Here is a 26,509-nt window from a genome sequence, read left to right as displayed (position 1 = left end):
GAGAAGGTAAAGAAAATTTGTTTGCCAAAATGGTTGAGGAGAAAGGAATGCACCGACTTCGAACTGATTTTGAATTGAAAAATATTGATGAGGTGCATACTTGGTTTTCGTCAGAGATAACAATGGACGATCTTTATTTTCTTGCCGCTGGGACATACCAATTGAAGTATTGTGCTAGTTATTACCATGACATGAGGCGCGTGAATATGGACGGAATACTTTTCGAACTATATAACCACCGAAATATTGAGAATGATATTTATGCACAGTACGGTATCGATTGTGATGGACCTTTGCTTCTGCGAACCAAACTACGATCTCGTCATAAGCGTGGTACAGAGTATTTCATTTATATACTCATCGATTCAAATGAAACTGGAATAGAGAGAATCAAAGAGTATTATTGCACTGCATGTCTGGGGCTCGAACATCAGGTTGTTGTGCTCATGTACTTACTGTTATATGGTATGGCTCCATAGGATCGCTGTCCAACCCACCAATACCTGCTGCACATCTTGAAAGCTTTGCAATGAGAATCTCCGAAATCCAGGAAGAAATTGATATTTAAACTATTGATAATGTCTTTGTCCGTTTGAAATTTTATGAATTAATGTTACCTAAAGATGAAAAGAATTTATATTTAAAATTAAATCAATTGCAAAATCAAACAAGAGTACAAGAATTCTATCGCGCAACTAAATAACATAAATAATAGTGCAAAGCATAGAACATTGAGCTTTCAAGACATATCATTGAATACATATGCATCAGCTTGCTTCAGAACCTATTAGTTGATTTACTATCGGAAAGTATATGAAAAATACAGTTTATCGCAGAAAAATCCAGGTTTGGCTATTTTTAGCAACAGGATTCAAACATCGTCTGCTTATTCATGCTAAAATACATGTGCACAGAAAAAATCAGATTGCTTCAGAACCTATTAGTTGAGTTGCTATCGGAACGTATATGGAAAATACAGTTTTTTTGAAAAAAGTCTAGTTTTGGCTATTTTTTCGGACTTTTTCTATTGATTATCGAATTGGTCATGACAAAATATGTATGCCTAGAAAAAATTAGCTTGCTTCAGAACCGATTAGTTGAGTTGCTATTGGAACGTATATGGAAAATACAGTTTTTTTGATAAAAGTCTAGTTTTGGCTATTTTTCCGGACTTTTTCTATTGACTATCGAATTGCTCATGAAAAAGTATGTATGCCTAGAAAAAATTAGCTTGCTTCAGCGCTTATTTTAGGTTTTAGCATTTTTAGCCTATATCTTAAAAACTATGCGTGCAATAAAAATTTGAATTGAATATTTGGAATCAGCACACAAAGTTACATCGGAAAAATTATGTTTGAAAAAAATTCAATAGTAGGCCATTTTGCCTATTCTTTTTGACATCCTCCTTTATATTTATATCAATGAATTGTTTCAATGCAAATTGGTAAACAAGATAAAATATTACTGAGAATCAATGATAATCAATGATGATTGGATTCAACAATTGAGTGATGATTGATTTTCGGAGAATCGACAGATAATTTCATGAAAAAAGCAAATCAAATTAAGATTATCAATTTACATGGAAATAGATCAGTTTGTGAAATGAAATGGATGCAATAATAATCGTATAAAAGGTCTGAACTGCAAAGCAAATTATTCAATTTAACTTTTCTAATAGCTATTGTGATCATCTTGTCATAGAAATACTTCGATATTATTTAATAAAACATCAAAATGAAATTTCCAATTGCTTTGATTTCCCTTCTCTGTGTTTCAGCAATCAATTCAGCTCCAGTTTCTGAAAGTAAGTATAACAATATGATCCATGAAATGAATTGTTAATAAACGATATTAAAACCTTTCTTTTACTGTAGAGGTTTGTCCTAAATTTGACCACGACCTTGTCTTTGCAGTTGTCAAAAATATAGTCAGTTTTATCCCAAGTAAGTTTTAGTGTATTTTTTACTATTATATTTTTACGATTTGCTTATCATAAATGATTATCATTATTTAGACTGGCGATTTGATGGTACCTTCCGAGAAAATCTATTGAATGTTGCAGATAAATTCATCGATTCTAAACCTGCTGTTTGTAAGTGGTTAAAATTAAAATCATAAAGAAAATTTTAACAGATTAAATTTTGACTCTATTCAGATTGGGATGAGAAACTGGATGCAAAAACTAATCTGGTCATTTTGACTGATCTTATTCTTAAAAGCAATCCAATAGTAGGTAATGTAACTTCAATTGTTTAATAGACTTCTTATACCAGCAAATATAACATCGCTGATATATTGTTTGATCAACAGAAATCGAATTAGAAAAATCTCTCGAATCTAATGTTGGAACATTGGTTCAATTCATAAATGATTATTCCCTATGTAAGTCAATGTTTCTTTAAACAACTAAACTTATTGAACCGTCAAATGTCAACCTGTGTACATTTAAATAACTGGAAGATGTTTCAACTTATTAGCTACTAACTATTAACTTTATCACAAACGATTACAGTGACACTCGACAAAACTCAAGTTTTGAATTGGATTGTTCGAACTGCAAATGAGTATGAATTTGAAGGTATAACTTGGTCACTACTTTGATTAAAATGTTCATTAACTAATATTTTAAACTTTATTCGTGTTATTCAAAAAGGAATTGATGCTAAAAAATCGCTCCATGAAAATGTCGTAATTTTTGTTGAAACTGGTCTCAAGAATATCAAAGGTTAGTATTATTCCATTATAACATTTGCTCAATGACAACATAAATTTTCGTAATAATATTAAATCAACATTTATTTCTATTCAGTTGAGGATATCCATTCATTTAAAGATTGGGTCAATGCTGTTATTGTTCACGAAACTGAAGACTTTTTATCTTTTGGTCCTGAAGGTACCATTCAAAATATTGTCGCTGGTTTCCTTGATTTAATGTATATTTCTTGTGTAACTAAACATTAATACATTTGATGATTAACTTGAGTATAAAATTGAACCATTTAACAAAACATTGTTAATTTCAATAGGTACATCTTTAGAATGTCTTTATATTCCTGAAAAATATTAATAAACTATTATATCTTGCAAATTTAAATATTATGATGTCTACTTGAATTATTGAAGAGGGATGAACAGGTTCAAAAGTTGATTAAATTGTTTTTGATTATTTCGAAAAGGTTCAAAGTGAGCAGAAAAGCAGCATTACCATGAGCTTTATTGTAGCAATTTTTTAGGTTTTAGGTATTAGGTTGGCTAACGCAGAACGGGAATCGAGTTTTGTTCAACTGAATTCGACCTAATTGTCATATGGAGATGAATATTGGTATTTAGTTTCTCTCATCATTCAGCCATTTTTTACAATTAACAGAAATTGATTATCTTAATTAATTTCTGAGATATTTAAATTTAACAGTAACATCTTTAATCAAAAATTGTATAATTTCAGTTAAGTTCGAAAAAATTGGCTGGCTTTAACTGAAAATCGAAGTGATCTCTTTTTGATCTGAACAGAGAATTTTTGATTAAGAATAACTGCATTTCCTGGATAATCAGCAAAAGTCACCCAGGAAAAGAAGTTTCATGCAAAAAACTGGTTTTATTATTGAAATAAAGGCAATTGAAGCTTCAACTTTGACCTCAATTTTATCGAAAACTGGCGACTCAAACAAATTTTCAATAGCATTGATAGACTCAGTTTTTATACCCCTAAAAAATCACAAAGTCCCAACTCTTAGCGGTGAAATCCAAGTTTTTGGACATAGTCATTAAAAGAAAATTCTGACATATTGAAATTAGACTTAATTATCCATGTATTTACATGTATTTACATAAATTTACTGTAGAAAAGATCACAGCATTGACACACTATAAAACCCAAGCACATTCCTAAATGCTTGCGGATAATTTTTGTATTGAATCTTTCAAAGGATTTTTCATAGCAAGATATTGGGATAATTTGTTTTAAGTATTTCGGCCCATCAACTTTTACACATAAAAAGATGCAAAAATACAAAAGGTATTGCAAAATATATATACGACACGATACGATATATCGACTATACGATGAAATATCTATTTATTTATATTAATACAGTAGTGGTTAGAGTTAAGTTAACAAAACAGGGCCAGACTTAAGTTAATTTTCAGGTGTCGCCATCTCGGTAATAATTAGTTTTCAGAGAAAATTGACAATAGAGAAATGGACAAAAATAAATTCGATCTTAAAGGTACTTTAATTTATTGTTAGATGGCGACTATGAAAAAAATCTCCCCATTTGTTAACTTAACCCTAACCACTACTGTATAACTTTTGTTGCTCAAGGTTATAAACCCTTACAGTTTAAATTCAATTTTATTTGAAAATCATTACTGGGAGGCCGGCCAGTATTTACAGTATTCTTGAGATATGGATTGAATTTTATCATCAGTAAGTCCAAGTTTAATCAACAAATCAGTCAGTTCAGCAAGTTTGTCATCTTTCATGCTGTTAAACCTGGATAGAATGAAACCTAATTCTGTAATAATGATGAAAGTATATAATTAATATCAATCAATTTACATGAAGAAAATCTAGTTGATCAGATCGAAAGATACTTACGAATTTGTGAGTAACCAGGAAGGAAAACACAACTGTACATAGCTAAATAGTTATCGTAATCAGTATCGGCTATATAGAAGGTAATTGGGTATCGAGTCTCTGGAAATAATTGATAGTAAATAGGAATTAATAATTCAATATGATAGAAATTTAGCAATTGTTAAATTGTCTGAATTTCGACACACGAGGTAATAAAAAGTTAAAATTACTTACCGGTTGACATATCAGAGATATTGAATGAATTTTCATTATCAGTACGTATGGCTAACAAATGTCGACTATGCTTTGAGCCACTAGACGATGAATGAATAATCGCATTAAAAGACAATTTAAATCAATCGATTTGCTTACTTACTCAGATTTGGATCCAAGAGTTGTATAATTGAAGTTTCCATCCTCTCGAGGAGTGAAATCCATTGTAACACATGTAAGATCAAGAGTTGATCCAGAAATTTCATACCATCGACCGGCAATCTAAGACAAAAGAACATCAAATTAATGTCAAACGTATTGGCTGCACATTTTAAAAAGCATTTCATTATAAACCTACTTTGCCAATATCAGCACCAGAAACAGGTGTAGGAACTGGACATTGACCAAAAGCTGAAGAAGCAACAGCAAAGACAACGAAGAGAGTGGCAATCATTTTCATAGTTTTTGCACAAATCAAGAAATTAAATGTTTGCAATGAAAATTGTTGATTAACTGATGCGTATGTGTTCAATATCATAACCTTTTATGTTTCATTTCATCTATTTATCTAATAATAATCATCTAAATATCGTAATACGAAATCTTAGATAAAATAGAAATTCTTATCTAAAGGTGGATCTCCAGAATTTATCCTTTTTTATCTTTTTGAGGTAAGGACTCAATAGTCAGCATCAAGATCTATCAGAAAATTAAGTATGCAGCTTATTCGAAGAACTGACAAGCGTCCAGTGGCCTCCGAAGTCACAACCTTTAGTCTCGATTATCTCAGGCTCAAGAGATTTCAGACAAAAAAGGATAATATTTTTGAATTCAGCACATACAATTTAATTTGTGGAAAAAGTTGATTACTTAAATGGAAAAGATGAAAAGACAAAAGTTATGGAGACCCTCCTCACTATGAATTGCTGATCAAGAATAAAACTTTTCAAAAAATGAATAATGAATAGTTAACAAGGTAAAAATATATTATACGTAAGATTAAAGTTCGCGTTTGTTATTTGTGCATTTTATGAGAAGAGAATCAAGATTATGCTTACTATCATGCCATATTTAACGAGAAATTTCATTATTACTTGGCAAAAATTTCCTTTAAACTAGACTAGATTTACTGCAAACAGTGTAGTCTGAGCTTTTGATATGCAATTTCAAATATTTTTAATTTGATGTGTTGATGTTATCGAAAGACGTTCTTATTTAATATAATTCTTGTTCTTATGTTCTTAATTCTGGTTATTATAAGTTAAGGTTTTTTTTATGCATTTCATGTCGAATATGTTCACTAACATGCCATATTTAACGAGAAATTTCATTATTACTTGGAAAAGATTTCATTTAAATAATTAATATTAACAAAACAATTCTGGTTAATTTTGTGTTTTTAGGCAAGAGAATGGAGATTTGTTCATTTGATACAAAATATCATTTACTGATCACGTTGGTTTCGCAGAAATATAATAATATTGATTGTTACGCTAATAGTAAGAAACAATTTGGTTGCCATTTAAAATCGTGTTTTACCTAAAATTGCATTACTTATTGATGCTTTAAATGAAGTTATTTCCTAGTAAATGATGAAATTTCTCGTTAAATATGGCATGATGGAGAATGAAATCTTGATTCTCTTCGTATTAAATGCACAAATATTAACAAACTTATCTTTTACTTTGATTTCATTATTCATTGTTTTAAAAGTGTTATTCATAATTATATAAGATTCTGTGTTTTGATATTAATATGATCATTATTTGATAAACTCATGAATTAACGTATAAAAAGTGAAGACATCAAACAAATCAGCATCAACAAGTTTCATAAAAAAACATTTATTTTCTGATTTTACTAAAAAACTATGAAAATGATCGCCACTCTCTTCGTTGTCTTTGCTTTTGCTTCTCAGGCTTTTGGTCAATGTACAGTTCCTCCAAGTTTTAGCTGTCCCAATATTACCAAAGTATGTTTATAATATTATGGTTTAAAGTGTTAGTCAATAAGCTTGACTTTAACCTTTAACTTGATGTTCGTTTGTCTTAGATTGCCGGTCGATGGTATGAAATAGCTGGACCAATTCATGATCTTGCGTGTGTTACAATGGATTTCACTCCTCGAGAAGATGGAAACTTCAATTATACAATTATTGGAGCTAAATCTGAGTAAGTTATATGAATCAACTGATTTAAATAGCTTTTAATGCGATTATCCATTTATCGTCTAGTGGGTCAAAGTTTAGTCAACATTTGTTAGCTACTCGTACTGGTCTGGAAAATTCATTCAATGTCTCTGATATGTCAACCAGTAAGTAATTTTGACTTCTTATTACTTTATCACTTCTTTTCGAAAGTTAAACAATTGATCAATCTAACAATGTAACATCTTGTAAGAACAATTTTTGTTAGTATAATGTTGATGATTTTCATCAAAATTAATATATTATTTTGATATAAATCTTTCCGTTCCTAGATACCACTTCCCAAATTACCTACTATATAGCCAATACTGATTACGATAACTTTCTGGTTCTTTATGCTTGTGTTTACCTTCCTGGTTACTCAAATTTTCGTGAGTATCTCTCGAGTTTCTAGATGTTTCTTCATGTAAATTGATTGATACTAATAATATACTTTCATCATTATCACAGTATCCGGATCCATTTTTTCCAGGACTAACACTATGAGCGATGGCGATGTTTACAAGCTGAAAAATTTGTTGGTTGATACTTATGGAGTTCCTAGCGACAGTTTAGTAGCCATAACCCAAAAAGGCTGTAAATATTGGCCAGTTTTCTAGTGTTGATATTTAAACTTGATTTAAATTGAATTTCCACTGCAAACCAGTTGTAACTTTAAACTACACAATTTATATAAATAAATATTAGATAAATAATAGATATTTCATCGTACATTAATAAAAAAGATAATCAGGTTTAATGATGAAAATCACAATGAAACACAATAAACTTTTGTTAACTTAATCGACTATTAGTGTAGTACTCGAGATATTAAATCAAACAGATTTTTTCATTTTTTGTATTTATTCGCTCAACTGAAGGGACAATAATGCTATTTATCCCGAAAATGTCTGGTTCCATCCTAAGTCGATCCGAGTTATGATAGTGTTGTGATGCGCTTCATCAACCAATTTACTGAATTGCTTACAGAATTTATCGATAAATTTGGTGGAAATCCTGATCAAGTGACAATTTTCGGAGAATCTGCAGGTGCCATGTCAGTTTCAGCACATATTTAATCGAGAAAGACAGAAATTTTTAAATCGCAAAAATGGACGCAATGCCCATTTGTGTCATTTTGTGTAAAGTGACAATTGTTTTGGCACTCTCTATTCATATAAAATATTGGGAATTTCGGGCCCAGATTTTAAGACTGGGCCAATCTTCACCAAAAACTATTAGGTTAGTCAAGAAGTCCGCGAAAAGTTTGAGCGTAAGTTATTAACGTCAAATTAAGAACGCAAATATTGAAGATCAAATTATGAAAGTTTTATAATTTTATCTCAATGGTTTCAAAAGTTGCTGGTCATTAAAGATCAAAAATTTAATAAATTTTAGATTTTAACAAACTTAAATTCGAAAGAAAGCTTATTATTTGCCGATGTTCGGATCAGTTTGCTGCTATGATAAAATGTTGTTCTTGTTTAGTGAGAATGAACTTTCAACGTCAGAGTTAGTTCAAAAATAGGCAGTTTATTCAAGCAAATAGGGTTTTACATGGTTTCACATAGAAACTGTTATCAAGCTCACATTCTCAGATCAATGCAGAAAATTTTTTGATAATCTGTTTAATGAATCTTCTAACAAGTAACTTGTGAGTCGTCTCCAGGCCTAGTTCCACATCTATATCTCAAAAGGTCACTTTGGTGGACGTCTTTCTATAAGCAAAATATGAGAAAATGGGGCTGTTTTTTCTATCCCCGTTCAATGGTATCGGTTTTGACTTGAAGCCCTGCCGACTTGTTCACAAAACCTTATTAGCCTGAGTATTCATAGTCTAGAAAATAAAAGTTCTCCATCAAAAGCAACACATTTTTTTGTCGGAGTTCTTGACCGACCTAATATACAGTAAATTTTGATCACTATAGAAAGCTATCAAGGTTACTGTAGAAAGGATCACAGCGTTAACACGCTAAAAAATTTAAGTAACAGTTACAAGTTACAGCACAAGACAAATTTTTGTATTGAACCTTTCAATTGATTGACTTATAAAAAGTCAAAGTCAATGACTTATAATTTGTTTTTAGTATTTTGACCCATTAAGTTTCACACATAAAAATGTGCTAAATATACGAAAAAGTTATTTAAATTATAATATATGACCTTCGACTATGCGATTAAACATCATTTATTATGGGAATTTCGTTGTTTAAGGTTATCAACCATTACAGTTTAAATTCACTTTTATTCAAATTTGAAAACCATTACTGGAAAACAGGTTAGTATTTACAGTATTCTTGAGTTATGGGTTGAATTTTATCTGCAGTAAGGCCAACTTTATTAATCAACAAATCAAACAGTTCGGCATGTTTTTCATCGTCCATACTGTTAGCCCTGGATAAAATCGACCCGGAAACTGTGATAATCATAATATGAAAGATGAATTGATATCAATCAATTTACATGAAGAAAAATCCAGTTGATCAGCTGAAGAGATACTTACATAAACCTGAGGAACCAGGAAGGAAAACACAACTGTACATAGCTAAATAGTTATCGTAATCAGTATCGGCTATATAGAAGGTAATTGGGTATCGAGTCTCTGGAAATAATTGATAGTAAATAGGAATTAATAATTCAATATGATAGAAATTTAGCAATTGTTAAATTGTCTGAATTTCGACACACGAGGTAATAAAAAGTTAAAATTACTTACCGGTTGACATATCAGAGATATTGAATGAATTTTCATTATCAGTACGTATGGCTAACAAATGTCGACTATGCTTTGAGCCACTAGACGATGAATGAATAATCGCATTAAAAGACAATTTAAATCAATCGATTTGCTTACTTACTCAGATTTGGATCCAAGAGTTGTATAATTGAAGTTTCCATCCTCTCGAGGAGTGAAATCCATTGTAACACATGTAAGATCAAGAGTTGATCCAGAAATTTCATACCATCGACCGGCAATCTAAGACAAAAGAACATCAAATTAATGTCAAACGTATTGGCTGCACATTTTAAAAAGCATTTCATTATAAACCTACTTTGCCAATATCAGCACCAGAAACAGGTGTAGGAACTGGACATTGACCAAAAGCTGAAGAAGCAACAGCAAAGACAACGAAGAGAGTGGCAATCATTTTCATAGTTTTTGCACAAATCAAGAAATTAAATGTTTGCAATGAAAATTGTTGATTAACTGATGCGTATGTGTTCAATATCATAACCTTTTATGTTTCATTTCATCTATTTATCAATTTCATTATTACTTGGAAAAGATTTCATTCAAATAATTAATATTAACAAAACAATTCTGGTTAATTTTGTCTTTTAGGCAAGAGAATGGAGATTTGTTCATTTGATACAAAATATCATTTACTGATCACGTTGGTTTCGCAGAAATATAATAATATTGATTGTTACATTAATAACGAGAAACAATTTGGTTGCCATTTAAAATCGTGTTTTACCTGAAATTGCATTACTTATTGATGCTTTAAATGGAATTATTTCCGAGTGAATGATCAAATTTCTCGTTAAATATGGCATAATAGTGAATATAATCTTGATTCTCTTTCCATGAAATGCAAACTTTTTTTACCATTATTTCATTATTAATTGTTCCAAAAGACTTGGTTTAAAATTGTTATTCATAAATATCTATCAATACATCTATACATCTATACATACAATATATAAAGTCAAAGCATCAAATTTTTGCGTCAAGATTGTGGTCGAACCGTACTGTGGTTCTAAGAAAAAAAAATATACAGCATGAAAGCCCTAATTCAACTACAACGACGAAAAATAGGAAACCTGTCCTCAGAATCTCATGACCTCTGAGAAATTCATGAAAATAGAGACTGGGGGGGAAAATGTAGAATCCGTATTCAATAACATTGAGAGAGGGGGGAAAAATTTTTGTTATTTAGGTTGATGGTTGATTGTTGGACCAGGATTTTATGTAAAACTTTGTCATTTGAGTAAAGAGGAAAGAGGGGACCGACTTTTTTCACCAGTTTTTTACCGTCTTTTCACCACCTGGGAAGTGTGAGACTTGAGAGGTGGACAATACCGTGAAAAGACGGAAAAGAAATTTACGATCAGTCATGATCGTGGCTCAGCTTGTATAAGGTAAACACATCAGCATCAAAAAACATTTCTGATCCAATTTTGTGCAAAAGCTATGAAAATGATCGCCACTCTCTTCATTGTCTTTGCTGTTGCTTCTTCAGCTCTTGGTCAATGTCCAGTTCCTACACCTGTTTCTGGTGCTGACAGAATGGTTTTCAAAGTGTTTGACCTTATGACGTTCAACACCAATTTCATGTTCAATTGTCTAGATTGCCGGCCGATGGTATGAAATTGCTGGACCAACTCATAATCTTACGTGTGTTACAATGGATTTCACTCCTCGAGAAGATGGGAACTTCAACTACACAACTCTTGGAGCTGAATCTGAGTAAGTGAGCTAATCGATTGATTTAGATTGTTTTTAATGCAATTATTCATTCATCGTCTAGTGGGACAAAGTTTAGTGAAAATTTGTTAGCCATACGTACTGATAATCAAAATTCATTCAATGTCTCCGATCTTTCAACCAGTAAGTAATTTTAACTTTTTCATTACTTTATGTTTCGCATATTTTGGGATAATCAAACAATTGATAAACAATATTATCTGAGGATTATTTTTTTAGAATAAAGTTGATATTTTCGATCAAAATTAATATATTACCATAACATATATCTTTCCGTTCCCAGATAGCACTTCCCAAATTACCTATTATATAGCCAACACTGATTACGATAACTTTCTGACTTTTTACGTTTGTGTTTACCTTCCTGGTTACTCAAATTTTCGTAAGTATCTTTCGAGCTGATCAGCTAGATGTTTCTTTATGTAGACTGATTGATATAAATAATATACTTTTATAATTATTACAGTATCCGGTTTCATTCTGTCCAGGACTAACAGTATGAGCGATGGCGATGTTTACAAGCTGAAAAATTTGTTGGTTAATACTTATGGAGTTCCTAGCGACAGATTAGGAGTCATAACACAAAAAGGCTGTAAATATTGGCCAGTTGCTTAGTAATGATATTTAAACCTAAATAAAATTCAATTAAACAGATTTTTGTAATGTTTTGCTTAACTGAAGAGACAATAACCATAGTTATCCGGAAAAAGGTCTGGTTTCCATCCTAAGTTGCCTCGAATTATGATAGTGTTGTGACAAAGGGCCGAAATGGCAAAATGGGTCAAACTTTTCAACCCAATGTTCATTTAATTCAATTAAGGGTTAGCAAAGTTAACCTGTACTTGTTAACAATTTGCTATTTATTTGGAGCTCAATCAAGTAGAATATCATAGTCCTCTAGACTAATTATACGATCGTCAAGTTTCATCACCAAACGATTCAGTTTATTGTTTTGTGAAGTTTGCAAAGTAAAATGCAAATAAAGTCATTAGCGTTTATAGCTAAAATGTTAGTAAAACTTATCTGAGTTTTTCCACCAGTTTTCGTAAAATTTGGCCATAATATAGGTGATTAGGTAATGATTTGAAAATATTTCATCCATCTCTAAAAAGGGAATCATTCAAATGAATTTTTAATAGATGAATGAGCAGGTATCCATCATTTCAACTCATTTATTAGTGATTAATCTCTTCTTCTTTATCTTTGATTACCCATGTAATAAGTAAACGATTACATAGACAGTTATAAAATACAGTTTATCTTATAAAACTGCATTGTAAAATAATGTTACCTTCAAAATACATGTAGTCATTTGAGTGGCAGTAAAACTGCTAATTCAAGTTGAACCAATATAATGACTTTGAAAAGTTAGAAAATCTCAAAAAAATGAAAATGAAAAATCGTAAAATGGAGAAACTGTTTTATCCATCAATAATTACTTCAATAATCCTGTTGAGTATACTGATTTTGTGTATTTTTTTGCATGCGTTTGTCATTAGAATAGTGTATCCCATTGATTTGACTCCTGTTGTAAGAATATCAAATGGACCTGTTCAAGGGAAATTCATTAAATACGAGAAAGTTAAAGTTGCTCATTTTTTGGGCATTCCGTTTGCTAAACCTCCCATTGGACCTTTAAGGTTCCAATTACCAGTTAAGCCAGATAATTGGACTAGTGTCAAGCAAGTGGTCAATTATGGATCACCTTGTTTACAAAGAAGCCAACATATTACAGTAGACCGAACTAATGAAAACTGTTTATTTCTCAATGTTTATGTAACGGAATCAACTCTCAAATCATCGAATAGTACGTTCTTAAGACCTGTTTTATTTTGGATTTATGGTGGAGCTTTGACATTCGGCTTTGGAAATGATTATTATAGTGGTATTCCAATAGTGCCTTTACACGAGGTTGTCCTTGTTACTCACAATTATCGTCTCAATGCTTTTGGTTTCATGCATTTTGGTGATAAAGAAACTAGGATTCCACCGAACATTGGTTTGAAAGATCAACTTTTGGCTCTTCAATGGGTTAAAGAAAATATCGATAAATTCGGTGGTGATCCTGATCAGGTGACAATCTTCGGAGAATCTGCAGGTGCCATGTCAGTTTCAGCACATATTTTGTCACCTTTATCCAGGGGCTTATTCAAAAGAGCAATACTCCAATCAGGAACAATTATGTTTCCAGTTGAAGATCCTGATTATTATATTGAAAACGGTTTCACTCTTTTGGGTCGTACCTCATGCGCCTCATCTACCGACTTACTGAATTGCTTACAGAGTTTACCTGCATCGACAATTATGAATGCTCAATCGGATGGTCTTCTTACATTTCGTTGGTTTTATGGAGATGATTTTCTTCCTTATAGTCCATCGGAAGCATTTTCAAAGGGAATGTTTGATAACTCACTTGATATCTTGCTTGGTGTGGAGCAGAATGAATTCGCCATGTTTATGGGACTCCTCAGTGCCACTCAATTCAATCCAAAGATTGATGTTACTCTGAATTACTCACAAGCAGTGGATTACCTTCGATTAATTTTCAAAGAAGAGGCAATAGGATATTTCACTGAATTATATTTCAATTCATCCATAGATCTTTCATCGGCATATCTTTTAAAACAGCTAATACAGGCTTACAGTGATACTATCATAGTTTGTCCAACTTATATGTTTGGAGTTGAATATTGGTCAAAAGGTGGTCAAGAAACAGGCAAAGTTTATGGCTATTATCATACACAGAAGCCTATTCCAAGTTACAATACCATGTGCGATGACAGTCCGTGGACGGGTATTTGCCATGGTTCGGATCTTACTTATGTTTTTGGTCATCCGTTGGTTGAACCAGGCTATCCACAAAAAGATATTGATTTGAGTCGGGAAATGATGAAAATTTGGACTCATTTTGCTGAATTTGGATACATGCCTAGAGTGAATGAGAAGGAATGGAAACCATTGAATGAAGATTTATCAGCAATGGTTTTGAACATCGATAACTTGGGAGAAGTTGAACGAGAACGAATTGCATTTTGTGTGCAACAATGGGATGAATTGGTTCAAAACAATATCTTAAACTTTACATATATTATGAGTGCTGTATAAAATACTTTACATAACTTACAAGGAAGATTCTCAGATCGCAAAGTCAGATTTTTTTTCAAACTTGGTAAATTCGTAGCTTATTACTGAATTAATAAGCATGCCCGAGTATTTGATTCGTAACTCAATAGCTTTTTTCAAAAATCAAAATCAAATTTATGTTATGGTTATGTTTTAACATATGTGCCTACCTTGTGAAATGAACTTTTTGGATGTAATTTTTTATCCTGATTCCGAATATTTCCGATTGTTTCGTTTTTTGATAAAACAACGCGTTCGGAAGGAAAGTTCATATTATGATTCGAAGGTTGCATTTTTTTAGCACTTTATCATTTTTATTTTTTTTGAAAGAGGTCGCTAAGCCAGTCGATTCTATTCGTGATCTATGTTATCCATGATGCTTAATAATATAGTGAAATTTGGTCCCTGAAAAAAATCTCCAAACAGGGTTAAAATATGGATTTATTAGGGACCTTTTAAACATAATGAAGATTGCCGTCCAAGTCAGCAAAATATTATAATCAATGTAATCAAGCAGGCTGAATAATATGATGAAGGTTTGGTTCCTGAAAAATAGCCAAACAGATTGAAAATTGCAGAAAACTGGATTTCGTTGAACGCCCTGTTTGGCTATATGATTCCATCACCATATTATTTGCTATGCTCAATAGCATTGATTATACCAAAATTCAGCTGGCTTAGACTTCATATCTTCATTATATTTAAAAAGACGCTAATACTATGTGATATTTAGGTATTTTGGCCGATATCTCAAAAACTATGCATGCTATGAAAAAATAGATTTGATTTTTGAAATCAGCATAAAATTCGAGAACAGGCGATTTTGCAGATCCTCCTTCGACATTATAGAGATAATATAAAAAATATGCGATCTTTGCCGCTAAAGAAAAGCCATTTTGCAAAATTCGAGCTTTTAACTAGAAACTATTGCAAAGATAAACTGACGGCTCGAGAAAAAGATCTAAAAAATTTGGTCACGATATCTATCTCGGTTAGTGAGAAAGAGCGAAAAATGAGCTGTACATGACTTTTGCCATACCTGGCATTTTATTATGCAAAATGCATTTGAGAGTCAGAGGAGATTCAACGCTTTATCCACCACTTTTTCAGTCTTTTCAATCGTTTTGTTTCGTATTGTCCACAAACCAAATCTAGCACATCCACTATTCACCATCATATCTATCATATCTCAAAAGTGGTGAACAATTTGATAGATTTGGGTGATGGAAAATCTTATGAAAAAATTGATTGAAAAAGTAGACAGTTTTTTGACAAAAATCTCTTTAAAAAGTGATGATGTTTGATTTGGATGTGTTGGGTTTGGTTGGTTGACAATACGGTGGGGAAAAAACCTTTAAATGTGGTGGATAAAGTGGTGTATGTGATGATAAAAAGCAGGTCCCAATTTCAGCCATATTGTATTCCTAATTCACGAGATATGGCCAAAAAATAGTTATACTTTCAGACAAGATTGTAGCCAAACGGGAGAGTTTTCAGAGCCCATTGCATCAACTATTATATAAAATCATTTCTGCGTTATTGAAAAAACGGATTAATAACAAAAGGTGAAAACACTTTCTGAATAGATTTTTTAGATGTGAAATTCAATTCTGATTCCAATGTAATGGTTTATCATCTGTTAGCCCGCAAAATTGGCTATTTTCGAAAAACACATCAGTAATCAAATTATCGAAAAAATGGTTTTGCGGGCTGACAGAACAAAATAAATCACTTCTTTGGAATCAGAATTGACTTTTACATCTAAAAAATCTATTCAGAAAGTGTTTTCACCCTTTATTATTTTGCTATTTTCCCCATGCATTTCAACTTTATTTCATGATATCTCGAAAACGAAAAATTATTTCGAAAAATGGATTGAAGAAATGAACTCGTGTATGAACTGTATAAAAGCGTGCATTATGTGTGTTCATAGCGAAAAAATACCTTTCTAGACAGTTTTGACCTTCCTCCTTTATGATACTCACAGCTTGTCAGCTCATTGTGCAAGTAGAAGCGGGAAAATTTGAATTATAATTGATGAGTTTTGAGCACTTGCTGAGTAAATATGATTTTTGTTAATAGATGGTGTTAATTTGTAATTTTCTCATCAAATTTTGTGATATCAATAGAGCTGATTCAACAGCTAGAGTTCAGACAGTTTTGCGTGTGACGCTCTCAAGAGCATCATCTGATGGAATTTTTCCATTCTTTCTTTGAATTTCACAAGGATTTGTCAGATATTCCGAGAATGTTTGAAACTTCAGCCATTACAGGATCTCTACAGGGTGTAGCGAAAGTTCGTGTAGGTGGGAGGGATCAAAATTGACAAAACATCGACAAAATGAATTTTTAAGAGTGAATCAAAAGAAACCCATTTTGGTTTATACGCAGGGGGAAATGTGTTTTTGCCTCCAACACGAACTTTCGCTACACCCTGTACAATAAAGATGAATCATTGCAACGAATGGAAAGCACTTTTTACATACAATATTTAATTTTTTGAACACAAAAGAAATAGAAAAATTCGATCATTTGATTAAACAATTACTCAAGGGAGGCGAAAAACTGTTGGGTAACCAGTAAGTTAGGTAAGTGATAGTTTTTCTGCTCTCTTGTGTACTGGCTGTATCAATGATATTCAGTATTAACACCACTCATCTTGCCAGTGCAGGGTAAACACTAGGTTACCTTAACGGTTATTTCTTATACTAGGTGTTCGGATGAACTATCCCTACATCGGTGCGTTTATTACTCAGCAACTATGAATGCTGACAAGGGAAGTGCACGAGATGCCTAACACGGATTTGAATGAGAGATGTCTCATTGGATAGAGCATGTTGAGTTATGAAAAACCCTATTGTACTTTTTCTGGAAATTAAGTGGTTCCTCAGATATTTGGGTTTGAAATTTGGGCATTTTCATTAAAATCATTTTTAATAAACTTAAAATTATCTAATCAGGCGTAGCCTAGTGGGTAAAGGAGTAGGTGAAAGAATGGAGCTTTTGGGTTCAAATCCCCTTGACCTTTTATTTTAAATCAATTTAAATGATTTAGGAATTTTTAATTCAATTTTTTCATGATTAATCGAAATAATTTGAAATTATTGTTATAATTTAAGACAATTATTAATTAACAAAAAATTATGAAAAAATTGAATTAAAAATTCCTAAATCATTTAAATTGATTTAAAATAAAAGGTCAAGGGGATTTGAACCCAAAAGCTCCATTCTTTCACCTACTCCTTTACCCACTAGGCTACGCCTGATTAGATAATTTTAAGTTTATTAAAAATGATTTTAATGAAAATGCCCAAATTTCAAACCCAAATATCTGAGGAACCACTTAATTTCCAGAAAAAGTACAATAGGGTTTTTCATAACTCAACATGCTCTATCCAATGAGACATCTCTCATTCAAATCCGTGTTAGGCATCTCGTGCACTTCCCTTGTGAGACCAATGCTTACACCATTGAGATAATGCACCGCACTGAGAATAGCTTATTTTCACTATTCTTCGGGCAGCGTAATTCATAATTTTCAATCTTACTTAATAGATCAAATTTAACCTGAAATGTTGCTTTAAGCTGATTTTGCGAGTTTTTTGATTGATATTTCACGAATGAAAATTGAATTAAGTCAATTGATAATCAAAGAAATCGAATCGAAATTCGAACAAATTCAAAACTGGATAAAACTCCTCCTTAATAGGGACCATTGAAAAAATAAGTGCATTATCTCAATGGCGACTGTACTTTCAAAAATATCTGAATAGAAGGTGTTTTTCGGTAAATAGTCAAAGTTGAAAAAGGTTCACATTTCGATGCACATCGCAAAAATCGATAAAAAAGGAATATAAATGATTTCGTTCTATCGTTTTTTATTGAATAAATGCAAATAATCAAATATTACAAAAGCTGATGGAAAATGGCATTTGAATTAAGGATGCTTTGTCTGTTTGATGATGAGAATGATGTTTATGAAGCTTCTGAGGGCAAAGGATTAATTTTTGCGACCTCCATGAACACTCTGTGGGAGTATTTCGCTCGTATTGAGGAAAGAGCTTGTTTGGGTGGGGCAGATATGATTTTATTGACAAATTGTGAGTTTAAACATCAAAGGCAGCACCTGTTCCTGATATCAAGCGATATTAAACTTTCAAAAACTTTTTCTGATGTGAATCCTATGAGAAAATTAACATTGCGAAATCAAAATTTTTCAATCTCTCATAGACAAAAATTGTTGAACTGACAATTTTTTTCATCGACTTTTTTTTCAAAATTGATTTGCACGCGATCTGTGTGTCGCAAATCAACGATCGTAGTACCAAATGAAAGATAAGACTGAATTTTCACATTATAAAAAATTTGATGGAAAAAATCAAAATCTGACATTTTGTCAGTGTTTTATGTAATCATTTGTGGCCTTAAATTTTCGATAGGCAACCCTGTAACTTTTTTAAAAATACGTATGGGCAGCTAAAAATTAACTCTTTTTATCTACTCGACGAGCTCTTTCGAATATCAAAATCGGTTGGTACCACTTCGCGAGGTTCCATGAACTCACGAAAATAGTGGCAATCCATATGCAGTCTTTAAAACGAAATTGACAATAGCAAAATGATAAAATGAGAGCCTTTGACGGTCGAGCGCGTCTTCCTGTTCGATTAAGCATATCAAGTTTGATAGTTGAGCTTTGAGGGGACCGGCTTTTTCCACCACATCCACCACTTTATCCATCACTTTTTTTATCGTCTTTTCACCGTATTGGTCACCATATTGTCCACCACTCAATCTAACACATCCTTCACATCCACCAAATCAAACATCATCACTTTTTAAAGAGACTTTTCCCAACAAAATTGTCCACCAAATTGTCCACCACTTTCATTCACCACTTTAGAGTGGCTTTTTTCCACCACATTTTCAAACAATTTTTTATAAGATTATCCACCCAAATCATACCGAATTTTTGACCACTTTTGGGATATGATTGCGATTAATAGTGGATGTGTTAGATGGTGTAAAAGTGGTCAACACGTTTTGTTGTTTGAGTCGCATTTTTTCCTATGGGGGAATTCTCAGACTTTGAACACTGATATCTCAAGAAAACTTTATCCGAATGGATAGTAGGGTAATAGGATAATAACAGGATTTTTTAAATGATGAGGTTTGTTTTTATTAATCAGTAACCTGCCAGATAATGGGACTAAATTTATCAACAGCCCCTGATTAAGGAGGAGTTAATTGAATTTGAATTTCATCAAATTTCATTTTGATTTCTTTAATTATCAATTAGCTTATTTAAATTTTCTTTCGTAAAAAATTAATCTAAAAACTCAAAAAATCATCTTCAAAAAGTATTTACAGTTAAATTTGATCTATTAAGGAAGATTGCAAATTATGAAATGCGCTGCCCGATAAATAGTGAAAATAAGCTATTTTCAGTCTGTCCCATTATCTGGCAGGTTACTGTAGTTTTAACAAGTGGATCTCTGATGATGACTGATCGCAAATTTATTTTCACTGCGTACGATAAATTCAATCCACATTAAAAAACTCAAATTCTGAATTAAAATTTTCTCTGGTGGACAATCATTGGGGAATTGAGTTCAAAATTTGTCATTTGGTCTCTTTTAGTACTGTTGAGTCACCAGATTTTTCACCAAACTCTTTACTCGAAAGACAGCTTTGCATATAATCCTAGTCCAACAATAAACCATCAACCTAAATAACCAAAATGTTTTTCCCCCAAACACAATGCTACGTAATACGCATTTTGCATTAGGGAAATGACAAAAGGGTAAAGATAGGTAATTGCGAAATAAGTTCAAGGGAAAGAATATGATCAATGAGTTAACCCCAACATAATAATAACAGTATAGTGTCCGTTCATCATTATGATTCTTTGAGCAAAAATTTTTTTTACAGCTCTAAACATAAATACGCTTTAACTTAATTTACATTAATTGATTAATCAATATAGTTTGAGTTTACAATTTTTATAGTTTAACACAATTAATAATCAACAAAATTTTAAATCATTTAAATTAATTTACAAAATAAAGTCACCAGGATTTGAACCTAAAATCTCTTTACTTTCACCTACTCCTTTATCTAAGGGGTGATGACTAAAAATGGCACAAGATTTAAACTCTATTATTTAGGTAAAGGGTTGTTGATAAGTAGGGTTTGAATTTTCAATCAACAATTAGACACAGAAATGTTTTATCAAAATCTTTCAAAATTTCAGGATATACTATTTAAATACTCTAGATTATTAATTTGTGATCTAATAATTGCATTGGTCCTTTTCTTGAAAGCAGGCGAAGTTTCAATATCAAACCAGCCAACAAAGTTTGCCCAGAATTTTTAGCAACTTTTTTATATATTCTGAATATTTGACTCAAATTATTGGGTAAGGCTGTAGAAGTAACCGTAGGCTCACTTCTCTTCTCATTAGCCGCAGCTAGTTTCAGCTCAAGCCGAGCAGCTAATTAAAAAAAACTTGATATTTAAGGGTTAAATTTAACAATTAACTTTGATATTCATTCTAGTCAATTATATTAAGATCATCTAGTAATAAGGAATCATTTTTGAAGACTTGGAAATGATTTCCGAGTCATTAAAGCATTTTAACCATGAAATTTCATAATTGGATCATTGAATTCAGCGAAACTGAAATTTAGACGATACTTGAGTTTGCTGAGCGTGTGGGATTGCTATTCTGTTTCAATATACATGTAGGTAATAACAAAGTTAATTGTTAAATAAAACCCTTAAATATTAAGTTTTTCTAATTAGCTGCTTGACTTGAGCCGAAACTAGCTGCGACTAATGAGAAGAGAAGTGAGCCTACGGTTACTTCTACAGCCTTACCAAATTTTTTTAGGAAAAATTGATATTTCTGCATGGTATGAGCCTTATTTGTATTCTTGTTTGTAAACAGACAGGAATTTCAGCCCCGCTAATCTTATATAAAATTTTCGGCTCTGAAGAGTAAATGAATTTTTCCCATCCATGTTAAATTTACATAGAGCTGGCAAGCTTTTTTAAAAGGTACTGATTGAATTGTAATTAAGTAATTGAAATCATCATTTGATTTTAATGAATTATGTATCATAATGAAGCCAAAAGTTTGGACATTCAGGCCATTCAGTTTTTTCAATCGTTTTCACATTAATACCCATGAGATCATTGTTTTTTAATTTTGAAACCCTACTTATCAACAACTCTTTATTTATGAGGTTTATACAATCAAATTTAGTTTTAATTCAATCTTTAATGATGGATAATAGTTCGTTTAACTTATATTAATAATATAAAAAAATTAAACTCAGGCCTATTTATTAAACGCTAAAGGTGAGCGGTGTAAATTTTTCGTCAGAAATTTTTGAAACTAAACTAAATTTTCACCTTTCTTTTCGATCTGATCTGATTCATTCGATATCATTCATTTTAGAATCATGTTTTTGATTCAATTCGATTCCCTTTAAGAAAAACCATGTTTTAGTATGTTATTCATCTCAGCGTTGGTGCAGCCATCACAAGAAAGGGTTTTAAGCCGGGCCTTGGCCATTGTTTTGCAGATTAAGACGGTGTCTTCTCGTTTTCACAATGAGGGTCATAAAGATAATCTTTTGAGCTAACTTAAGCTCGCCAATTCAAACAGCTTCAGGCATCTTTGAAGGTTTTTCTAAGAAAATTCTGAATCCAATTTTTTTCTTGGAAATGATCAATCTTTTCTATTAATTAAACCAATGTAGAAGACAATAAAAGAGAAAGATAGTCAAATGGTCAGTGTAGTTTCTCTTTGATCAAGTTGTGTGTAAGTTAAACATGGAGTTCATCAAAATTTTGGACATTGGATTAGCACAGAAAAATGAATATAAAAGGTGAAATTCGGGTTGGTTGGGTTCATTAGTTCCTGAGATGTCAAAGCTTAAACAAAGTGAAGTTTCTAAAGTTTGTGCGAACATCGTGTCAAAGTTTAGCGATCATTGTGATCGCAAGGAAATAGTTAAAAAGTTTGTATTGGCAGGAATACCAACATCAACTGCATATCGCCAATATGCTAAATTATTGTTAGGTAAAGTTCAACGCAAGCCAGGATCGGGATTAAGCCGTAATAAGCTGACGAAATCGAACGAAAGGAAAATCATTCGAATGGTTGAAAATAAAGTTTTCTGTGGCTATCGAGCAGTCGGACGTGCAATTGGTGTCGATGGCAAGACTGCAAAAGCATATATGGATAAAATTGGAATAAAAGTGCGAAAAAGAAAGAAGGCACCGAAAGTGTCAGCCGACCAGAGACGATAAGTTTACTTTGAAATTTTAATTATATTCGCCGCATTACCTTTCTCACAATTAAATTTTGATTTTTTTCCATTTCATTTCCATGCGTTATTCAGCTTTTTACACTATTTACTGGTATATGATCTTCATTGATCAGCTAATAAATTGTTGCTGAATAGTCAATTAAAATAAAACTCTGTTCAAATGACCACCTTATTCCCGCTATTTTCAGCGATTATTTTTCGATGTCAATTCTTTCGAATTCATTCTCGAAACTCGATCTTGATAGGTTTTGAAACTTGATTTTCAGTATATTTTGACAACATTTTTCCGATATCATTTCTGGACAGCTTGGTTAAGATGAACCAAACCCCGATTTTTACAAACCTTTTTCAATGCACCAATTAACTGTCTGATTGAAAAATGACAAAGGATCCATCAAATATATTGTATCGCATTTTTTGATACAAGAAATATGCACTTATAATATTACAACGATAATAACGTTAAGCAATTTTAGTACACGGTTTTGATACTTGAATTACACCTGTTATCCTTTATAACTTTATTGTTAAGGATTAAGTACAAAATAGTTGACTTTCGAGTTGAAATTTGGTGCACTTGCGATGAAATGATAAACTTGGATAATCTGCAGTTTCTGATGAAATCGAGTTTTGATTGTTTTACATAGGATTTCATCTGACTGGACAACTCTAAGAAAGGGTCGAAGGAATAGGCGTAAGGAAGATATGGAAATTCTTGAGCAATTCGACTATGACAGGACCTAGAATTTTTGATGAAGATCAAGCCAAATTAAGTATTTCACAACTTTGATGTCTTTTAAATGGCCCTTTGATGGACCTTTTAATGACCATTTTTAGCGATAATTGTATTTCATTGTGTCATGTATCTTTACGTACTTAGAGTGCTACGTACTAAGATTTCGCTTACGATCTGATGGTCATGATTTCATAGGTTAGGTTTTATTATTGACTTGGATATTTTGCAGTTTATCGATTTAAGTTTTTTAATTGTGCACTTATTATATTTTCAATCAAATGCAGCTGAAATCAACAAAACAATTAACTATTAATACAAGAATAATAACACCCATGATTGACAGTGTTTTTCGATGTGTCTATTGATATTCATTTCTGATCTGAAGTTGTTATATCTTATTGTCATACTTTGAACGTCAGAATCATTTTTATCAGTTGTCACATTTTTTTGCATATAAATAGGACTGATTAAGTATTGAAGTTTCATCAGTATCAATTGTGAGTTAAATCAGATCGTTTATCAACTATCAACTAACATTACAATTAAAATGTTGTTTTCTTTCGTTGTTTTCATTTTATTTGTTCAATCTTCAGTCCATGCTTTTAGTGACCAATGTACTAATTGCCTTAAGTTACTGCCTTGATAGTGATGGTTCAACAGCTTGTACCGGTCCTAAAAAAGTCATCACTACACTTACACCTTTACATAACGATAAAGATGAATCGCTCAGTATATTTATGGCAGCATATAATGCGAATGGACGAAATCCCGTTCATTTATCTCTCGACTTCAATGTTAAAGGTAAACCTTATAGCTTTTACTGTTCATCAAATGACAGTAAACACAAATTACCAAAAGGACCTTGGCCTAGCCATAGTTTCAGTTGTAGCTGGGAACTATCATTGACTGGAAATAAGCAAATTGCTCCAATCACTAATGATTCAATTAACATTGATTTGGTTACAATTGATGACAATGTTCCAGTTAGTCTTGGTTTTAATGATGTCAAAAGGACTGTGGCTCCAAACTTAAAAGGGTCACTTATTCATCAATTGGCTTTCCTCGAATGTCCTGAAGTAAATAGAATGACTTTCTATGATAGTGAAAAGAAAAACAGAATCATGGTGAGGAAAAATATGTACACAAGAGAAATGGAAACATTCGTTTATGGTTTGGTTCCCGATGAAAAGTCAACTAATCGTTCAGTTGAATTTGTCAATGCTGATGGAGTCTCATTGACTGTTTCATGCGACAAGAGTTTTGGTACTTTGACTGGGTTCGTACAACAAGGCGATAAGAAGGAATCAATTGACAATTTATTTAATTTCAAGTCACTTGATGGTTACCGATGTGGCTCTAAATTACCTTTAAAGGTACAAACTAATAGCATCAAGTTTGATTTTAACTCAAAACCAGTCAATTTCAGCTTTGGTTCAACTTCAGGCTCGTCTGTTAATAAACCAAATATCTTGTTTGACACTGACAACAGTAACTGGCGCTAATCTTTCCAAAATAGATTGAATTGAATATGGCTTATAATCCTGAAATAAATTATATTAAATAAAGCAATGAGCATTAATTAAAATCAATTGTTTCTTTTACTTTCAAAATAATATTTGATAATTTAATTGTAACCAGTTTGATGTGATTTCTTTTAGATTTTAAACTCTCTGTTAATATGCATTCTGTACCTTAGACCTATGAACCAGTGTCATAATTGTGCTTAAATGACATCAATGAAAGGTCGAATGAATGATTTTCTTGCAAATGTCTGCAAAAAGCTCGAGGGGAATCCATATGAAAACATAAAAAATGTATTACAATTAATCCACATTGAAAATGAACAAATCCAAAAACACAAATGACAAAAATTTGCCCTTTTTAATGTGAATTGATTGTATTTCATTAATATAATAATACGCATAATGATGAAATTTTGAGCTAATTGCTTGAGTTGGTAAACGCTCTCGCTATTTGCTCTGTGCTGTACGTTTGAGTTGACTGGATAAGATGACTTTTGTACCTAAATCAATGCGCACTAAAGTTTTCCATCTCTTTGGGTGAAGAGGATTATCAATATCTGAACTTTTGCCACTGGTCTGGTCCAATCTAAGTTGAGCATCTCAAATCACTTGAAGATAATGAGGAGCTTTCATAATTAGCATTTAGTTTTTAGTTTTAAGTGGTTTTTATTGACCAAATGTAATGTGAAGCTCTTCCAGCTTAATCTAGCAACTCAGGGGTTTGAACAATGTAGAGACACTCACTTTGTCAGCCATATTGAATCGGTCAGAAATTAATTTTTAATAAGCACAATAAAGTTTAGTTTGATCAGCTTCGATTGTAGCTGGAGCAAGTAAAGCCGGGTAAAACAGTATGAGACAAATAACTTATTTAAACTAGTGCCATTAACCAAAGCAAAATTTCATGCAGCATTCGGTGCGTTTCTACTATTGAGCGGCAAAATGTTATTGCTCAGAATGTGACATCTGTTGGATTTACACAATACTTGAATAAGGCTCTAGTAAAAAATTAACATTAAAATGAAAACCAGTTAAAATAATCAAAATGATCAGTTGTCAGTTAAAAATCAAGTAAAAATAAACAGTATTGTGTAAATTGTAACCCAATGATTGGCTGACTCGGCTCAATGTAGTTTATCTTTTTCTACAAGAGTCACTGTTAAACATCTATTTGTTAATTTTTTTGTTTGTCTTTAATTTTGCAATTTTTCAAATGATTACTTGGCGATTGGTTGTTACATAGATTTTAAAAGATAAACTATTATTCAACAGTCAAATGTTAGTATAAATAAACCAAGATGAAATTGGATTAAGTGTATCATTTT

The 26,509-nt window shown here is 31.9% G+C and overlaps 7 protein-coding genes across 7 annotated transcripts; 5 read left to right on the top strand and 2 right to left on the bottom strand.

The window, feature by feature from the left end:
- Positions 1-1,602: 1,602 nt before the first annotated feature.
- On the top strand, positions 1,603-3,097 carry LOC107361409 (uncharacterized). Its single transcript, XM_089266440.1, has 8 exons — positions 1,603-1,807; positions 1,878-1,946; positions 2,018-2,095; positions 2,159-2,236; positions 2,314-2,385; positions 2,516-2,581; positions 2,657-2,728; positions 2,813-3,097. Exons 1-8 carry the CDS (start codon positions 1,738-1,740, stop codon positions 2,962-2,964), a joined length of 657 nt encoding a protein of 218 aa, XP_089122566.1. The 5' UTR covers positions 1,603-1,737; the 3' UTR covers positions 2,965-3,097.
- Positions 3,098-4,107: 1,010 nt separating this feature from the next.
- Positions 4,108-5,336, bottom strand: LOC107361412 (apolipoprotein D-like). The gene is made up of 5 exons (XM_015928242.3): positions 5,151-5,336; positions 4,956-5,074; positions 4,814-4,893; positions 4,601-4,699; positions 4,108-4,517 (listed from the first exon to the last, which is right to left on the bottom strand). Exons 1-5 carry the CDS (start codon positions 5,328-5,330, stop codon positions 4,369-4,371), a joined length of 627 nt encoding a protein of 208 aa, XP_015783728.2. The 5' UTR covers positions 5,331-5,336; the 3' UTR covers positions 4,108-4,368.
- Positions 5,337-6,588: 1,252 nt separating this feature from the next.
- LOC107361411 (uncharacterized) lies at positions 6,589-7,697 on the top strand. The gene is made up of 5 exons (XM_015928241.3): positions 6,589-6,764; positions 6,845-6,963; positions 7,026-7,105; positions 7,271-7,369; positions 7,449-7,697. The coding sequence occupies exons 1-5, from the start codon at positions 6,663-6,665 to the stop codon at positions 7,595-7,597; spliced, it is 549 nt and encodes a 182-aa protein (XP_015783727.1). The 5' UTR covers positions 6,589-6,662; the 3' UTR covers positions 7,598-7,697.
- A 1,450-nt stretch (positions 7,698-9,147) lies between these two features.
- On the bottom strand, positions 9,148-10,208 carry LOC107361019 (allergen Per a 4-like). The gene is made up of 5 exons (XM_015927735.3): positions 10,031-10,208; positions 9,836-9,954; positions 9,694-9,773; positions 9,481-9,579; positions 9,148-9,393 (listed from the first exon to the last, which is right to left on the bottom strand). The coding sequence occupies exons 1-5, from the start codon at positions 10,130-10,132 to the stop codon at positions 9,257-9,259; spliced, it is 537 nt and encodes a 178-aa protein (XP_015783221.2). The 5' UTR covers positions 10,133-10,208; the 3' UTR covers positions 9,148-9,256.
- Positions 10,209-10,773: 565 nt separating this feature from the next.
- LOC112538731 (uncharacterized) lies at positions 10,774-12,081 on the top strand. The gene is made up of 4 exons (XM_025160612.2): positions 10,774-11,448; positions 11,510-11,589; positions 11,750-11,848; positions 11,933-12,081. The coding sequence occupies exons 1-4, from the start codon at positions 11,387-11,389 to the stop codon at positions 12,079-12,081; spliced, it is 390 nt and encodes a 129-aa protein (XP_025016380.1). The 5' UTR covers positions 10,774-11,386.
- Positions 12,082-12,747: 666 nt separating this feature from the next.
- Positions 12,748-14,797, top strand: LOC107361446 (carboxylesterase 1E-like). The gene has a single exon (XM_015928276.3). The coding sequence runs from the start codon at positions 12,853-12,855 to the stop codon at positions 14,569-14,571; it is 1,719 nt and encodes a 572-aa protein (XP_015783762.1). The 5' UTR covers positions 12,748-12,852; the 3' UTR covers positions 14,572-14,797.
- Positions 14,798-24,019: 9,222 nt separating this feature from the next.
- On the top strand, positions 24,020-25,240 carry LOC149094593 (uncharacterized). Its single transcript, XM_089268216.1, has one exon. It carries the CDS (start codon positions 24,258-24,260, stop codon positions 25,161-25,163), a length of 906 nt encoding a protein of 301 aa, XP_089124342.1. The 5' UTR covers positions 24,020-24,257; the 3' UTR covers positions 25,164-25,240.
- Positions 25,241-26,509: the final 1,269 nt, after the last annotated feature.

Source organism: Tetranychus urticae, chromosome 1 (assembly GCF_039701765.1).
Source record: "Tetranychus urticae isolate SD_2017Ah chromosome 1, NJAU_TeUrti_SD_1.0, whole genome shotgun sequence".
In the NCBI taxonomy this organism is placed as follows: Eukaryota; Metazoa; Arthropoda; class Arachnida; order Trombidiformes; family Tetranychidae; genus Tetranychus; species Tetranychus urticae.
Note: the sequence above shows the minus strand (reverse complement) of the source record. Positions and strands in the feature narration are given on the sequence as shown.

Coding starts and splice junctions, on each gene's coding strand:
- LOC107361411 (XM_015928241.3), top strand. CDS start 6,663: ATGAAAATGATCGCCACTCTCTTCGTTGTCTTTGCTTTTGCTTCTCAG. Junction 6,964..7,025: donor ATTATTGGAGCTAAATCTGA/GTAAGTTATATG, acceptor TTTATCGTCTAG/TGGGTCAAAGTTTAGTCAAC. Junction 7,370..7,448: donor TCCTGGTTACTCAAATTTTC/GTGAGTATCTCT, acceptor TCATTATCACAG/TATCCGGATCCATTTTTTCC.
- LOC149094593 (XM_089268216.1), top strand. CDS start 24,258: ATGCTTTTAGTGACCAATGTACTAATTGCCTTAAGTTACTGCCTTGAT.
- LOC107361019 (XM_015927735.3), bottom strand. CDS start 10,132: ATGAAAATGATTGCCACTCTCTTCGTTGTCTTTGCTGTTGCTTCTTCA. Junction 9,774..9,835: donor ACTCTTGGATCCAAATCTGA/GTAAGTAAGCAA, acceptor TTCATCGTCTAG/TGGCTCAAAGCATAGTCGAC. Junction 9,394..9,480: donor TCCTGGTTCCTCAGGTTTAT/GTAAGTATCTCT, acceptor TGATTATCACAG/TTTCCGGGTCGATTTTATCC.
- LOC112538731 (XM_025160612.2), top strand. CDS start 11,387: ATGGATTTCACTCCTCGAGAAGATGGGAACTTCAACTACACAACTCTT. Junction 11,590..11,749: donor TGTCTCCGATCTTTCAACCA/GTAAGTAATTTT, acceptor TTCCGTTCCCAG/ATAGCACTTCCCAAATTACC. Junction 11,849..11,932: donor TCCTGGTTACTCAAATTTTC/GTAAGTATCTTT, acceptor TAATTATTACAG/TATCCGGTTTCATTCTGTCC.
- LOC107361409 (XM_089266440.1), top strand. CDS start 1,738: ATGAAATTTCCAATTGCTTTGATTTCCCTTCTCTGTGTTTCAGCAATC. Junction 2,096..2,158: donor CGATTCTAAACCTGCTGTTT/GTAAGTGGTTAA, acceptor GACTCTATTCAG/ATTGGGATGAGAAACTGGAT. Junction 2,237..2,313: donor TAAAAGCAATCCAATAGTAG/GTAATGTAACTT, acceptor TTTGATCAACAG/AAATCGAATTAGAAAAATCT.
- LOC107361446 (XM_015928276.3), top strand. CDS start 12,853: ATGAAAATGAAAAATCGTAAAATGGAGAAACTGTTTTATCCATCAATA.
- LOC107361412 (XM_015928242.3), bottom strand. CDS start 5,330: ATGATATTGAACACATACGCATCAGTTAATCAACAATTTTCATTGCAA. Junction 5,075..5,150: donor CTGGTGCTGATATTGGCAAA/GTAGGTTTATAA, acceptor CTTTTGTCTTAG/ATTGCCGGTCGATGGTATGA. Junction 4,518..4,600: donor TCCTGGTTACTCACAAATTC/GTAAGTATCTTT, acceptor TCATTATTACAG/AATTAGGTTTCATTCTATCC.